This window comes from Vicia villosa, linkage group LG1 (genome assembly GCF_029867415.1).
Source record: "Vicia villosa cultivar HV-30 ecotype Madison, WI linkage group LG1, Vvil1.0, whole genome shotgun sequence".
NCBI classification, from domain to species: Eukaryota; Viridiplantae; Streptophyta; class Magnoliopsida; order Fabales; family Fabaceae; genus Vicia; species Vicia villosa.
In genome coordinates this window covers 20913446-20927487 of record NC_081180.1, presented here as the reverse complement: position 1 = coordinate 20927487, position 14042 = coordinate 20913446, and the positions used below count along the sequence as shown (strand labels likewise).

Here is a 14042-nt window from a genome sequence, read left to right as displayed (position 1 = left end):
CCCCTAACAACTTTGAGTTCCAACCGCGCCTGTCGCTTCAGATTGGCGATGATTTGATTGAAGATCCTTTGATGAAGTACAGACTCTTCAGGTGACGAAGTATAGACTAATGCAGTTACTTTGTCATAAATCCCTAATTTTTGCCTAGATTGCCCTTTCAGGTTTTCAATCTACCAGGATGAATTTTTTTTCTGTTTATTGTCTCTAATTTTTGCCTGGACCGCCCTTTCGGGTTTTCAGTCCATCGAGACGCTCATTTTTGCCTAAGTCGCCCTTTGCGGGTTTTCGACTTACCGAGCTGTTCTTTTGTATTTTTTAGACAAAGTATTTCTTGACTGCATCTGCATTCACAGGATGTGGGAGTTCATCACCATCCATGGTAGTAAGAATCATGGCACCGCCAGAAAATGCTCTTTTGACAACATACGGGCCTTCATAATTAGGAGACCATTTGCCCCTAGAATCTGGTTGAAAAGACAAGATCTTTTTAAGCACGAGGTCGCCTTCTTGAAATTCACGAGGTCGAACCTTTTTGTTGAAAGCTTGTTTCATCCTTGCTTGGTATAACTGGCCATGGCATAGAGCAGTCATACGTTTTTCTTCAATTAAGTTCAACTGATCGTATCTGCTTTGACACCATTCAGCCTCTGATAACTTAGTCTCCATGAGGACTCTCATTGATGGGATTTCGACTTCTACGGGGAGCACAGCTTCCATGCCGTATACTAGAGAAAAGGGAGTTGCCCCTGTTGAAGTACGCACTGAGGTACGGTACCCATGTAAAGCAAATGGCAGCATTTCATGCCAGTCTTTGTAAGTGACGACCATTTTCTGGACGATCTTCTTAATGTTCTTGTTAGCAGCTTCAACGGCGCCGTTCATTTTTGGTCTGTAAGGAGAAGAGTTATGATGCTCAATCTTGAATTCCTTACACAATTCTTTCATCATCTTGTTATTCAGGTTTGAACCATTATCAGTAATGATCTTGCTGGGAATACCATATCGGCAAATGATGTTATTCTTGATAAACCTCACAACCACTTGTCTTGTAACATTGGCGTAAGATGCTGCTTCGACCCATTTGGTGAAGTAATCAATTGCTACCAAGATGAAACGATGACCGTTTGAAGCTTTCGGTTCGATCATTCCAATCATGTCGATACCCCACATGGAGAAAGGCCACGGAGATGAGAGAACGTTGAGTAGAGTCGGTGGCACATGGATCTTATCTGCATAGATCTGGCACTTGTGACATCTCTTCACGTGTTTATAACAGTCAGATTCCATTGTCAACCAATAGTATCCTGCTCTTAAGATCTTTTTGGACATTGCATGCCCATTTGAATGAGTTCCAAAAGACCCTTCATGCACTTCATGCATTAACATGTCTGCTTCGTGTCTGTCCACGCATCTGAGCAAAACCATGTCGAAATTTCTTTTGTATAGCACATCTCCGTTCAGGAAGAAATTGCCAGAAAGTCTCCTTAGAGTTTTCTTATCTTTGTTTGATGCCCCAAGCGGGTACTCTTGAGTTTGAAGGAAGCGTTTGATGTCGTGGAACCACGGTTTATCATCGATGACTGCTTCAGTTGCAAACACATAGGCGGGCCTTTCAAGGCGCGTAATTTTGACTTTAGGCACATCATTCCAGTGATTGACTTTGAACATGGAAGATAGAGTAGCCAAGGCGTCTGCCATTCGATTCTGATCTCGAGGTATATGATGCAATTCAACCTTGTTGAAGAAAGTCAACAGACGTCTTGCATAATCTCTGTAAGGAATCAAGCCAGGGTGGAAAGTTTCCCATTTGTCTTTGATTTGGTTGATCACGAGAGCTGAATCTCCATATATGTCAAGGATCTTGATCCTTAAGTCAATGGCTTCTTCGAGACCCATGATACAAGCTTCATATTCTGCGATGTTGTTGGTACAGTCAAATAGCAATCTGGCGGAGAATGGGATATGAGTACCCTTGGGAGTGATGATGATTGCCCCAATTCCATTGCCAAAAGCGTTTACTGCTCCATCAAAAATTAGGCCCCATCTTGATCCAGGCTCAGGACCTTCTTCAGGTAACGGTTCGTCACAATCTTTCATTTTCAAGTACAAGACATCTTCATCAGGAAAGTCGAACTTGAGAGATTGATATTCATTGATTGGTTGATGCGCCAAGTGATCGGCGAGAATGCTTCCTTTGACCGCTTTTTGAGCACGGTATTCTATGTCATATTCGGATAACAACATTTGCCATCGGGCAATCCTTCCTGTTAAGGCAGGCTTTTCAAAGACATACTTGATCGGATCCATTTTGGAGATTAACCAAGTAGTATTGTTGATCATGTATTGGCGGAGACGTTTTGAAGCCCAAGCCAAAGCACAACATGTTTTTTCGAGCATGGAGTAACGAGACTCACAATCTGTGAATTTCTTACTCAAGTAATAGATGGCATGCTCCTTCTTACCGGTTTCATCTTGTTGTCCAAGCATACAACCCATGGATTCTTCTAACACAGTAAGGTACATGATTAACGGTCTTCCTTCAACTGGAGGAATCAATATCGGTGGTTCTAACAGGTATTCCTTGATACTGTCGAACGCTTTTTGGCAATCTTCAGTCCATACAACCCCTTGATCTTTGCGGAGAAGCTTGAAAATTGGCCCACAAGTAGCAGTCATTTGAGAAATAAATCTGGAGATATAGTTCAATCGTCCGAGAAATCCTCTTACTTGCTTTTCAGTTTTTGGTGCAGGCATCTCTTGAATAGCTCTGACTTTGTCGGGATCTACTTCAATACCTCTTTGGCTGACAATGAAACCCAAGAGTTTTCCAGATCTAACCCCAAAAGTACATTTGTTAGGATTCAAACGAAGCTGATATTTCCTTAATCGTTGAAACAACTTAAGAAGGTATTCAATATGTTCTTCTTCTGTGCTGGACTTGGCTATCATGTCGTCCACATAAACTTCAATTTCTTTATGCATCATGTCATGAAAGAGAGTAGTCATTGCCCTTTGGTAAGTTGCGCCTGCATTCTTTAATCCAAACGGCATCACTTTGTAGCAAAAAGTACCCCATGGGGTGATGAAAGATGTCTTCTCCATGTCTTCAGGAGCCATCTTGATCTGATTATAACCGGAGAACCCGTCCATGAAGGAAAAGACATTGAACTTAGCGGTGTTATCGACCAGCATGTCAATATGTGGTAATGGAAAGTCATCTTTTGGACTGGCTTTGTTCAAGTCACGGTAGTCAACACACATTCTGACTTTTCCATCTTTCTTCGGAACTGGCACTATGTTGGCCAACCATTGAGGATACTCAGAGGTGACTAGGAAACCTGCGTCGAGTTGCTTTTGAACCTCCACTTTGATCTTGTTAGCCATATCAGGGTGAGTCCTTCGCAATTTCTGCTTAACTGGCGGACATTCTGGCTTCAATGGCAAGTAATGCTGAACAATATTGGTATCCAACCCAGGCATGTCTTGGTAGGACTAGGCAAACACGTCAACATATTCTTTGAGAAGGTCTGTCAACTTACTCTTGATATCAGCATCAAGCAGCGATCCAATGGTCACTTCTTTTTTGTCTTCTTCAGAACCCAAGTTGATCTTTTCTAAAGGCTCTTTGTGAGGCAGAATGGCTCTTTCCTCGTGCTTAAGTAATCGAGAGATCTCGTCCGGGATCTCCTCTTCTTCCTCTTCTTCGGCTTCGAACACAGGAAACTCAAAGTTGGGAGAGGGCATAGGGTTATTGCATTCAATGGGTTTATCAATAGTAAATCTGCACATGTGATTTATATTTATTTCAGAAAATTTATGAATGCAGGAGTGTATGCAGATTTTTTTTTTGAGAAAGTTTTTTTTTTTTATTTTGGTTTTTTAGGATTACCATTTCCAGAAAAAAGCAAAAAATAAAACACATAATGTAGGGAATTCAAAATGACACTTTATTTATGATTCATTTTTGAAACAAAGCCCTAAACACAAACTCATTTGTCTTGGGCAGGACAAAGAGGGAAACTTTTAAAAACAAAGCCCTATACACAAAGTTATTTGGGCGGAACATTTAAAAGCAAAGCCCTATAAAACATCTCTCTGCTTTGGGCAAGGCAGGAGGTCAAAATAACAGCGAGGTGATTACTTTGAGCGGCGAACAACATTCGGAACGTCGACAGCCTTCCAGTAGCAACGAACTCCTCTGTGTATTATGTATTCAGGAAAATTCTCCCCAGAATTATCTTCAGTATTGACATTGACCGCTGGTCGAGCAGGATTTGAAGGTCCTGGTTTATCACTCTTGTTCTTTGTAGAGTTGAAACGGTCTTCTTCTACTTCTTGAAGAGCATAAGACGAGTCACAATCTTCAGAATTTTCAGGGTGTATTTCCCAATCTTCAGGATGAAGAGACTCATTGTCAGCGACACTTTCCGAGTCAGCTGCGGGACCATCTTCCCCTTCATCTTCAAAAATGGCATTTATGTGATAATAACCATCTTCAGGATTATGAACCTTGGCAGATACATCGAATCCGAAATCTTCAGTAACTTCAGGCTGCTGAGAAAATTGACAGGGCTGATAAGCCTCTTCTGGTTGACTATTATATTCAAAGGAATCTCCCCATCCGGTTGGTTGGATATCCTCAATCGCAATCTTGTAACTTTCAGGTGCAGTGTATTTCACCATATAATCAAATTTTCCACTTGGTTGTCCCAAAGTGTCCCATATTTCTGCAGGAACAGGCTCAGTTTCATTGCCTTTGGATTTCTCTGACGGAGGATATGGTTCTTCCTGAGATATGTATCCCGAGTCATTGAGATAACATTTCCATTCTTCTTCAGGATCAGGTAGACCTTCTTCGATGCATTCCTCAATAAGGACATTGACCTCTTGAGGAATTGGGTTAAGGAACCCTCCACTATGGAACGTTTCTTTGATCGGACGAAGGGTTTCATCCTTCTTGGTGCAGTTTGAGAATGTTGGTGAACATCCGAGACCTGCTCTAGTTTCATTCTTGGTCGGGATCACAACTTGCCCCCAGCCAGTGGTAGTTCCATCTTTCACTACTTTTACTGCCTCTTTGTAAGAAGAAATTGATGCTTTCTTTTTGGAAGACTCGTCTTCTAAAGAGAGACCTTGGAACTGAGTTCCTTCCACATCATCAGCACCGATGAAAGAGAAATTGGATAAATGACTCACCATTAAGGCTTGCTCCCCACTTATTGTTACCAATTTTCCATTTGTTACAAACTTTAACTTTTGATGGAGCGTAGAAGTCACTGCCCCTGCTTCGTGGATCCATGGTCGTCCCAACAGACAGCTATAAGCAGCTTGAATGTCCATGACCTGGAAGGTGATTTGAAATGTATGTGGACCAATTGTCATGGGAAGGTTGACTTCACCGATAACAGATTTTCGCGATCCATCAAATGCTTTGACAACTACACCACTGAACTTCATAGGCATTCCTTGGTAAGACAAGCGAGCAAGAGTCGTCTTTGGCATCACATTCAAGGAAGATCCGGTGTCTACTAACACATTGGACAAAGAGTCTGACTGACAGTTCATAGAAATGTGTAGAGCAAGGTTGTGATTTCTGCCCTCCTCGGGGAGTTCTTCATCACAGAAGCTTAAATTGTTGCAAGCAGTTATGTTGGCTATTATCCCATCAAAGTGATCAACAGTCACATCATGATCTACAAAAGCTTGATCTAAGACCTTCATCAGGGCTTCCCTGTGGGCTTCAGAGTTTAACAGCAATGAAAGTATTGAGATTTTTGAAGGAGTCTGCATGAGCTGATCCACAATCTTGTATTCACTTCTTTTGATAAGCTTCAAAATTTCATCAAAGTCTGGATTGACATTGGTTCCACTGGATTGACCAACATCAATGTTTGTATTACTGACAGGAGTTTCCTCAGGATTCCCTACTGGCGTATTGACAGGATTTTGCCTGGTTGCAGGAACAACAGGCTGCTTTGGAGGTAGTGGAGTATACACACGCCCACTTCTTGTTACGCGACTTACATCAGCGATGTTTACGACAGATGAAAGAGTTGGTAAAGGAACTTCTTGTCCGCCCTTTATCATTGTGGCATTGTAGTTGTATGGAACTGCCTTGTCAGAGTCATAAGGAACAGGTCCAGGTAGACAAATGATCAAAGGAGCAATAGGAACCTCCGGCTTGTTGTAAGTAACTTCCATGCGCTCCGGCATGTTGAAATGAGGAACGATGACGTTAACTGTAGGCATTTCCGAGTTGATATCTGAGACTAAAAGCTCATGCGGATAACATCCTATCATGTTAACTTCATTTTCATCCCTATTTCGGTAGATCTGAAGAGTACCATTATCCAACAGAACTTGGAGATCTCTTCTCACAATTGAACATCCGTGAGGATCTACACAACATATTCTACAGGAACCGTATTGATGCTGGCGAAAATTCTGCCCCCGACAAAGAGTGGCGTGCATTTGTACCAAATCGGCTCTTGAGAAATTGATATTATAGACCCGGTATGGACCAGGACATCCATACACCATGTTTACAACATGCCCTCCATGATTGGGCAGCGGATTTGCTTGCACATTTGGATTCAAATTTCTGAAAGAGAGAAGATTAGATCTAACCAACCTCTGGACTTCATATTTCAAGGCTATGCAATGCTCAAGATCATGGCCAGGTGCTCCTTGATGATAAGGGCATGATACCTCAGCTTTGTACCACCATGGGAGTCTCTCAGGTACTGGTGGTGGTGCTTTAGTTTGAATAAGGCCTCTTTCAATCAGTGCAGGGTACAATTCTGTGTAGGTCATCGGAATCGGATCAAACTGTGGAGCTCTTTGCACACGATTCTGATTATTGTTCAGCTGCTGAGCCTGTGGTCGAGGCTGTTGTTGCTGAAACTGTGGGGTAAATCCCGGATTCGGTGCTGAATTAACGACTGGCGCAATAGCAGCAATCTGTCGTTGTCGATTGACGTTTCCTCTTGGCTTCCCTTGGGATACCATGTCAACATTTTGTTCTTTCTTCTTTGGGAAACTACTTCCGAACTTTTTGGTTCCACTCGAAGATCCACTTTCTTTAGTCAAACGTCCGGTTCGGACTCCTTCTTCTAGACGCATCCCCATGTTTACCATTTCGGTGAAATCACTTGGAGCACTAGCAATCATGCGTTCATAATAAAACGGACTGAGAGTATTCAAGAAGATCTTTGTCATCTCTTTTTCTTTTAATGGTGGATTAATCTGAGCAGCAGTTTCTCTCCATCGTTGGGCATACTCTTTGAAAGCTTCATGGTCTTTCTGAGCCATGGATCGGAGCTGATCTCTGTCTGGAGCCATATCCGAGTTATACTTGTATTTTCGGACAAAGGCCTCACCTAGGTCATTGAAAGTCCGAATATTAGTGCTATCCAAGCCTGTGTACCACTTCAGTGCGGCTCCAGTCAAACTGTCTTGAAAGTAATGGATAAGCAACTGATGATTATCTGCATAAGTAGACATCTTCCGGGCATACATCACAAGATGGCTTTGTGGACAAGAACTTCCTTTGTATTTCTCAAAGTCAGGGACCTTGAATTTAGCTGGTATTTGTACACTGGGAACCAAACATAGCTCCTGGGCATTCTTTCCAAACAAATCTTTTCCACGAATAGCTTTGACTTCCAGCTGAATCTTGTTGAACTGCTCTTGGAGATCTCCTACAAGATTACGCTGATTTGTGCTATCACCTTGATCATGATAAATCTCATTGCCATCATAAGGAACAGTGTGAACCGTAGGAGTCGGAACTGTCATAGTGGGCTGAGAAAGTGCCATAGTGATTTGGGAAAAAGTTACCCCCTGATTTGGAGTGAACTGTGAACTTTGTGCAGCAGGCGCTTCAGTTGTAGCTGTTTGAACCCCAGAGAAATTATGGCGAAATCCTGTACCAAAGCTGAAAGGCGTGCCCCAACCTTCTGGCATGGAGAAAGATGGAATACCGAACGCAACTGTAGAAACTGGAGTAGTGACTTCAGATGTTACCGTTGCTTGACTGTTGGGTGGCGGCGGCTGATTTTGTGCGGTCATTAAGGAGTCAACCAGAGTAGTGAGACTTTCCAACTTTTCCTGAAGGGTGGTCACCGTACCACGAAGCTCAATATTCTCTTGTTCAGAGTGTTCCATTACTCTTCTTCTGCTTGAACGAGTATTGTATCTGTGATCTGATTGCGAACGCGGTCGAGAAACTTTGAGACGCGACAGCTTGACGATCTATTGGAGAAAGATCCAAAAGATAAGACTCTATACAACAGACTCGATATGCAGAATGATGTATGCAAAAAGAAATTTATGATTTTTCCAATTATTTTAAAGATTATTTCCTTGCAAACATTGGAACACAAACAATTCTTTTATTCATTCATTTCATTTTTTTTTTGCAATAATGGGAAATGTTACAACATTGGAGCGTAGCTCCTTACAGAATCAAATGATACATGAAAATTTAAATAAATCCTAAGCATCTTCATCAGACGAAGAACCAAATGCATTGTGCAGCTTGAGCTTCATGATTTCTTTCCCATAGCGAGCTTTCAACTCGGCCTTTTCAGCTCTCAGCTTGTCAACCACATTCTTCCAATTGTCAGGAGTCGGAGCGTTGCTTGTCGAGGCTTCAAGATTCTTCTTGCTTTCTTTGATGTATCTTCTGATTGCGGCATCTTTCCGACGAATCTTCTCATCTTTGCTCATGAGCCATCCATCTTGATAATAGAGAGTTTCTTCGTGATCTTTCACTCTTTTCCTCAACTTTCTATTTTCCTCATCAGTTTTACGAAACTTTTCTTCCCAAGCGTCTTTTTCTAACCTCATCTTGGCTAAAATCTCTTGGTATTCTTCCGTAGTGTCAATGGGAATGTAGGGTAGTTGAGACACCACAGGGAACATGGGTTTTTCATAATCATAAGGCATTTGAAACTCCTTTGCTCTTTTCTTTACCCAGCAGGTATAGGCGTTTGTAGCAATGCAGTTTCTTTCCCCACCTTTTTCTTTTCTTCGGACGTCGTACCAAGCTCTTACCATTCTTGTCTTCAACCTTTGAGGATCCTCCCCTTCTCGGTAAAAGTAGCATTCCACTGCGAGACCAATGGGTTTAGCTGAATTTGCATACCCGAGTTGTCGTCGGGCTAGGACCGGATTATAGTTAATTCCTCCTTGTGTGCCAATGAGAGGTACGTTGGCGAACTCTCCACAACTATCAATGGTTTCTGTACCACAGCGAGCCAAGGTATACCAATGAATATCATTATTAGCAAGAGACATAAGTCTTCGAGGCCAACGTAAGCCTTCTCGGTTTTCCGTGAAAATAGGGGACTTAGGTAAGTGTGAAACAATCCATTTGTACAAAAGAGGTGCACAACATACAATGATTCCACCACCTTGGCGATTCCTATGATGGATAGAGAAATACGTGTCACCAAGCAAAGTCGGAACAGGATTTCCAATCAGAAAGATCTTTATGGCATTGATATCAACAAAGTCGTTGACGTTGGGAAACAGAACCAACCCATAAATGAGCAAGGCTAATACAGCTTCAAAAGCTATCATGCTACCAGTGTCAATGAAATCAAAGGCTTTCTTTATTAGAAACTGCGAAGTCAAACCCGGAAAGTTTCCCTTGGTAGTCCAATTACTTTCTATTTCAGATTTCTTCAAGTGGATACTTGCTGCAATGGCTGGTGACTTAGGAATGGCTTCCAAACCATTGAAAGGTATTTTGTCAGACACAGGAATACCCAAAAGATTGGCGTATTCTTCCAAGGTTGGTACCAACTGATAGTCTGGAAAGGTAAAACACCGGTAGACAGGATCATAAAACTGAACCAGAGTTTTGAGAAGCCCTTCATCAACATGAGTGTTCAAAATAGGCAAAAGCTTTCCATGGCTTTTCCTAAAATCAGAAGGATTTTGTACAGAAGATGCTAACTCTTTCAGCCTTTCCACATTAGGCATTTTGAAATCATACTTTTTGGTATGCCTTTTTACCCACTCCATAACTTAATCCTATAATGTTTGCAAAGAAAATTCTCTAATTTTTTTGGAAAAATCATGTTTTTATGGAAAAAGATGGGTTTTTTAATGAATGTATGAATGCATGGATGCGTGGATGCCACATATTCAAACATGGTAAAGCAAACATGGTAGTTCAAACATGGTAACGCAAACATGGTACTACAAACATGGTAATTCAAACATAGTACACATAGGTTCAAAGGTCCAGCGTCACGAGCATGAGGTCAGAGAACCAAACATGGGATAGTACTAGGGTTTATCACCTGCAAAACATGTTCTACTGATACGTCAGAGTCTACATTCTTCTTTCGGATATTACCGGCTTGCACAACTGAACTTGTGAGCCAGCAATATTCTCAAGAAAAACTCGTCTGAGTGTGGTTCTCCGCATGACAACTAATCCAAGTCTACACCTGAATAGTTTCTGCACCACAACCTAATAAGGCCAGGATGGGTTGGGGTTCTACAGCCAACTCAGCTTCTACAGTTCAATGAAAGCAATAATGTCTTCGCAACTGAACTTGCTAAACATATACTACCAACAAGGAACCTCCACTGAGCGGAAGGATTCTCATGCTGACTTTTTAAGGACTGAACTCCTTGTATGCCATACATGACTATATCCTCCACCTAATTCTTATGTGTACTTAATCCGGGTTAGGATTTGTCCATAATGTATCACTTGTAACAGAATCACACCAGTAACAGAACCAAGGAACCACACATGTAACAAGAATAAAATAAAACATAACAAATAGAAATAACCCTTTCTTTGGAAACAATAAAAAGATGGTCCCCAGTGAAGTCGCCATTTTTCTGTCGCGGGCGAAAAATCGTTTTGTTTCCTCTTTTGAGTGGGATGAGACACCTGATGCCTTCTTTGGGCTCGAGTGCTCAAAAAAATGATTTTTCTTTGTTTCGACCAAACTTTTTATTATTTCCAAAGAAGGAAAAGGAAAAAAGCTGCAATAACCTAAAAGTGGGGGAGAGATTCCGGGTAAGAGGGTTGGTTATACGAAGGGAAGGTATTAGCACCCAACGTATCTATAGTACTCTATAGGTTTCTTTGTTATGTTTTATTCCATTCTTGTTGTGGTGAAGGTTTTTGTGAGAAAGAGGTGGGACCTAAGGTGTTTGTTTGATTATGCTCGCAAAGATCATCGCGATCCTCTGCATACATATCCCTTAGAGGGAATCAGAGCATCTGTAGCTCGGGGTCTACGGGTGCTAAGGTTTGAATGGTTTTTTTTTGTGTTTTGTTTTGCTCGCCAAGGATCGACCTTGTGCCTACGTATTCTCAAAGGGATGTTGAGAAAGTCAGAGCAATCGTAGTTCCCACTTATGCTAGTGGAAGCAAAGAAAAATAGACAAATGTCGTCTAAATGCTAGATGTATCTAATCTATATCATCACATACATCTGTTTGATTTTGTTTGAAAATCTTTTCATTATAAGCCCGGGGCCATGCCACTTAGGGTGCTTAGAATGATAAAGATGTTTTTGTTTGTTTAACCAGCCTTGTGGCAAAAGTTTCAATGAAGTCAGCCTTGTGACAAAAACTTTGATTAATCAGCCAGCCTTGTGGCAAAAGTTTCAATGAAGTCAGCCTTGTGACAAAAACTTTGATTAATCATCCAGTACGGTGGTAAAACAGTTTGATTGATTAGCCAGCCTTGTGGCAAGAAAAAGTTGGATTGATTAGCCAGCCTTGTGGCAAGAAAAAGTTTGATTGATTGATTGTTTGTGATGATATATAAGAGATACTCCTAGCATAGAGATGAAAAATGTCTAATCTCCTAGGGTATTTGTTTTGGATATTGGGGATGCTTATAAGAAGCCCGTGGGTCCTTGTACGAAGCCCAAGAGGAGGCTATCCGAGGGTCCTTGCATTGTAAGCCCAAGAGGAGGCTATGGGAGGGACAATCCAGGGTCCTTGCATTGTAAGCCCAAGAGGAGGCTATGGGAGGGTCACTCGTTTGTACAAAGCCCAAGGGGAGGCATGGTATAGTTGGTCTGAGCTCTTAGAGCGATTTCACCGGGAAACCATACTCTATGTCCTAACCTAAACTAGTGGAGATTCTTTGCACGAAGCCCAATAGGAGGCTATGGGGAACCTAGTGTTGTACTAAGTTGAACAAGCATATATAACACACATATGAACAAACATGAACAAGTATGAACAAACATGCACAAGTACATGAACAGGTATGAACAATTATATATATGACAAAGCGTGTGTACATAATGGAGTTTATGAAGGAAATATACCTGTAAGCATGATCCATTTGTATACACAGGGCTCGGGACTCACACTCGGGGAGAGGTCCATTTGAATTTATTCAAAGCTATGTAAACAGGTATTTACAAAAGGGCTTGGGACTTATACCTACGTGGAGGCCCATGGTATATTTTTGGGAAGATTTAAAGAAACCTTCGTTTTTGGTTTGTTATTCAAAGTTAAAAATCAAACTGATCGAGATATGTACAAAAAAAGTGTACAATGAAATACCTAATTTCATGTACTTGAGTGGGTATGTACAAAAGGGCTTGGGACTTATACCTACGTGGAGGCCCGTGTTTTATTTACAAAACATGGTTGACTGTTTATTTACAGACGCGTTGTTTGAAAAACGGTTTGAAGATTTGTTTTGAAAGAGTTTTCTGTACAAAGAAAAACTGTATAAAGAAAAGGAAAGGGACTTATACTCTCTAATATTCGAGAGGCCCATGTTTTATTTTCATAAAACATGGTGGATGGTTTAAAAAAGAGTTGAAAGATTTGTTTAAAAAAACTGTTTGGAAGTTTATTTGGAAAAAAGTTTTCTGTTAAAACAAAAACTGTACAAAGAAAGACGAAAGGGACTTATACTCTCTAATATTCGAGAGGCCCTACATCGTTTTGAAAATCAAAAAGATTTAATCAATAGTTTCCTTTGAAAATCAAAAAGAAATGGTTTACCGTTTTTTGGAAAAGAATCGTGATCGCTCGTTTTTAAAACGATTTGAATTTTGAAAGAAATCAATTTAATCAAGATAAACAAGAAGATTGTCTTCAATTAACATTTAGATGATTAGGGTTTGCTTCAAAAAATATTTACAAGTGATTAAATTTGAAAATCAAATGAAAAATAATATTTAAAAGTATTAAAATTACTTAGAAACAAGTCATTTTAAAACCAATTAAAAATGTATCAAATAAATATTTTTTTGATGATTTTTTTTGATATTCTTAAAATATATATATTAAATGAGAGGTGTGTAAAAAATGAATGAAAAATGAATTAATTTAGTTAGTTAAATTAAATGATGAAGTTGTGTGAAAAATGAGAGAAAAATAGTTGTAAAAAAAAGGTTTTGGTCCCTAAGGGTGTTGAACCCACGACCTCACGCTCACCACTCAAAAGCATAACCAACTGGACCACGCGCGTGGTCTGATTAACAAAGGCATTGTATTGATTATATTTTGAATCAAATTTCCAAATTCAGTTTCAAAAATATGGCGCCAAGAACATGAATCCCATTTGAATTTGAAAATCTCTGAAACTGAACCAAATTGATCAAGTGAAGGGTCTATCTTACTCGTTTTTTCACAAGGAACATGATAGTACCATTTAATTTCATTTATTTTTGCTCTAAGGTGATCAATTTTCTGATGAACACGAAGAACCCTAATATGACAAATCATTGTGAAATCGTGTATGATCATGATATGATGCAATTGATTGAGGGTTAATGATCCTCATAGGTGCAGAAACAAGATGGTATGCTCATATTTCATTTATGATGCGTGCAAGTATGAGTTTGAAGTTCAAGTGACTTACCTTCAAAAACGGCCAAACTGGAGATTTGATTCTTCAATATAAGTGTTACAGATGCTTTGTATCAATCTGGATAGCTTCAATGATGATTATGGAAGGTGTCTGGATGTCTGGAACAAGCTGAATTCATCTGAGCATGGCCATGGCACCTGAACTGCAGTTGCTTCAAGTATGA

At 40.5% G+C, this 14042-nt stretch overlaps 1 protein-coding gene across 1 annotated transcript; it reads right to left on the bottom strand.

Annotated features, from left to right (window-relative positions):
- Positions 1-299: 299 nt before the first annotated feature.
- On the bottom strand, positions 300-3261 carry LOC131602256 (uncharacterized). The gene has a single exon (XM_058874333.1). The coding sequence runs from the start codon at positions 3259-3261 to the stop codon at positions 316-318; it is 2946 nt and encodes a 981-aa protein (XP_058730316.1). The 3' UTR covers positions 300-315.
- Between the last annotated feature and the right edge of the window lie 10781 nt (positions 3262-14042).

Bases quoted from the DNA above. Each gene is read 5' to 3' on its own strand.
- LOC131602256 (XM_058874333.1), bottom strand. From the start codon at position 3,261: ATGTGTGTTGACTACCGTGACTTGAACAAAGCCAGTCCAAAAGATGAC.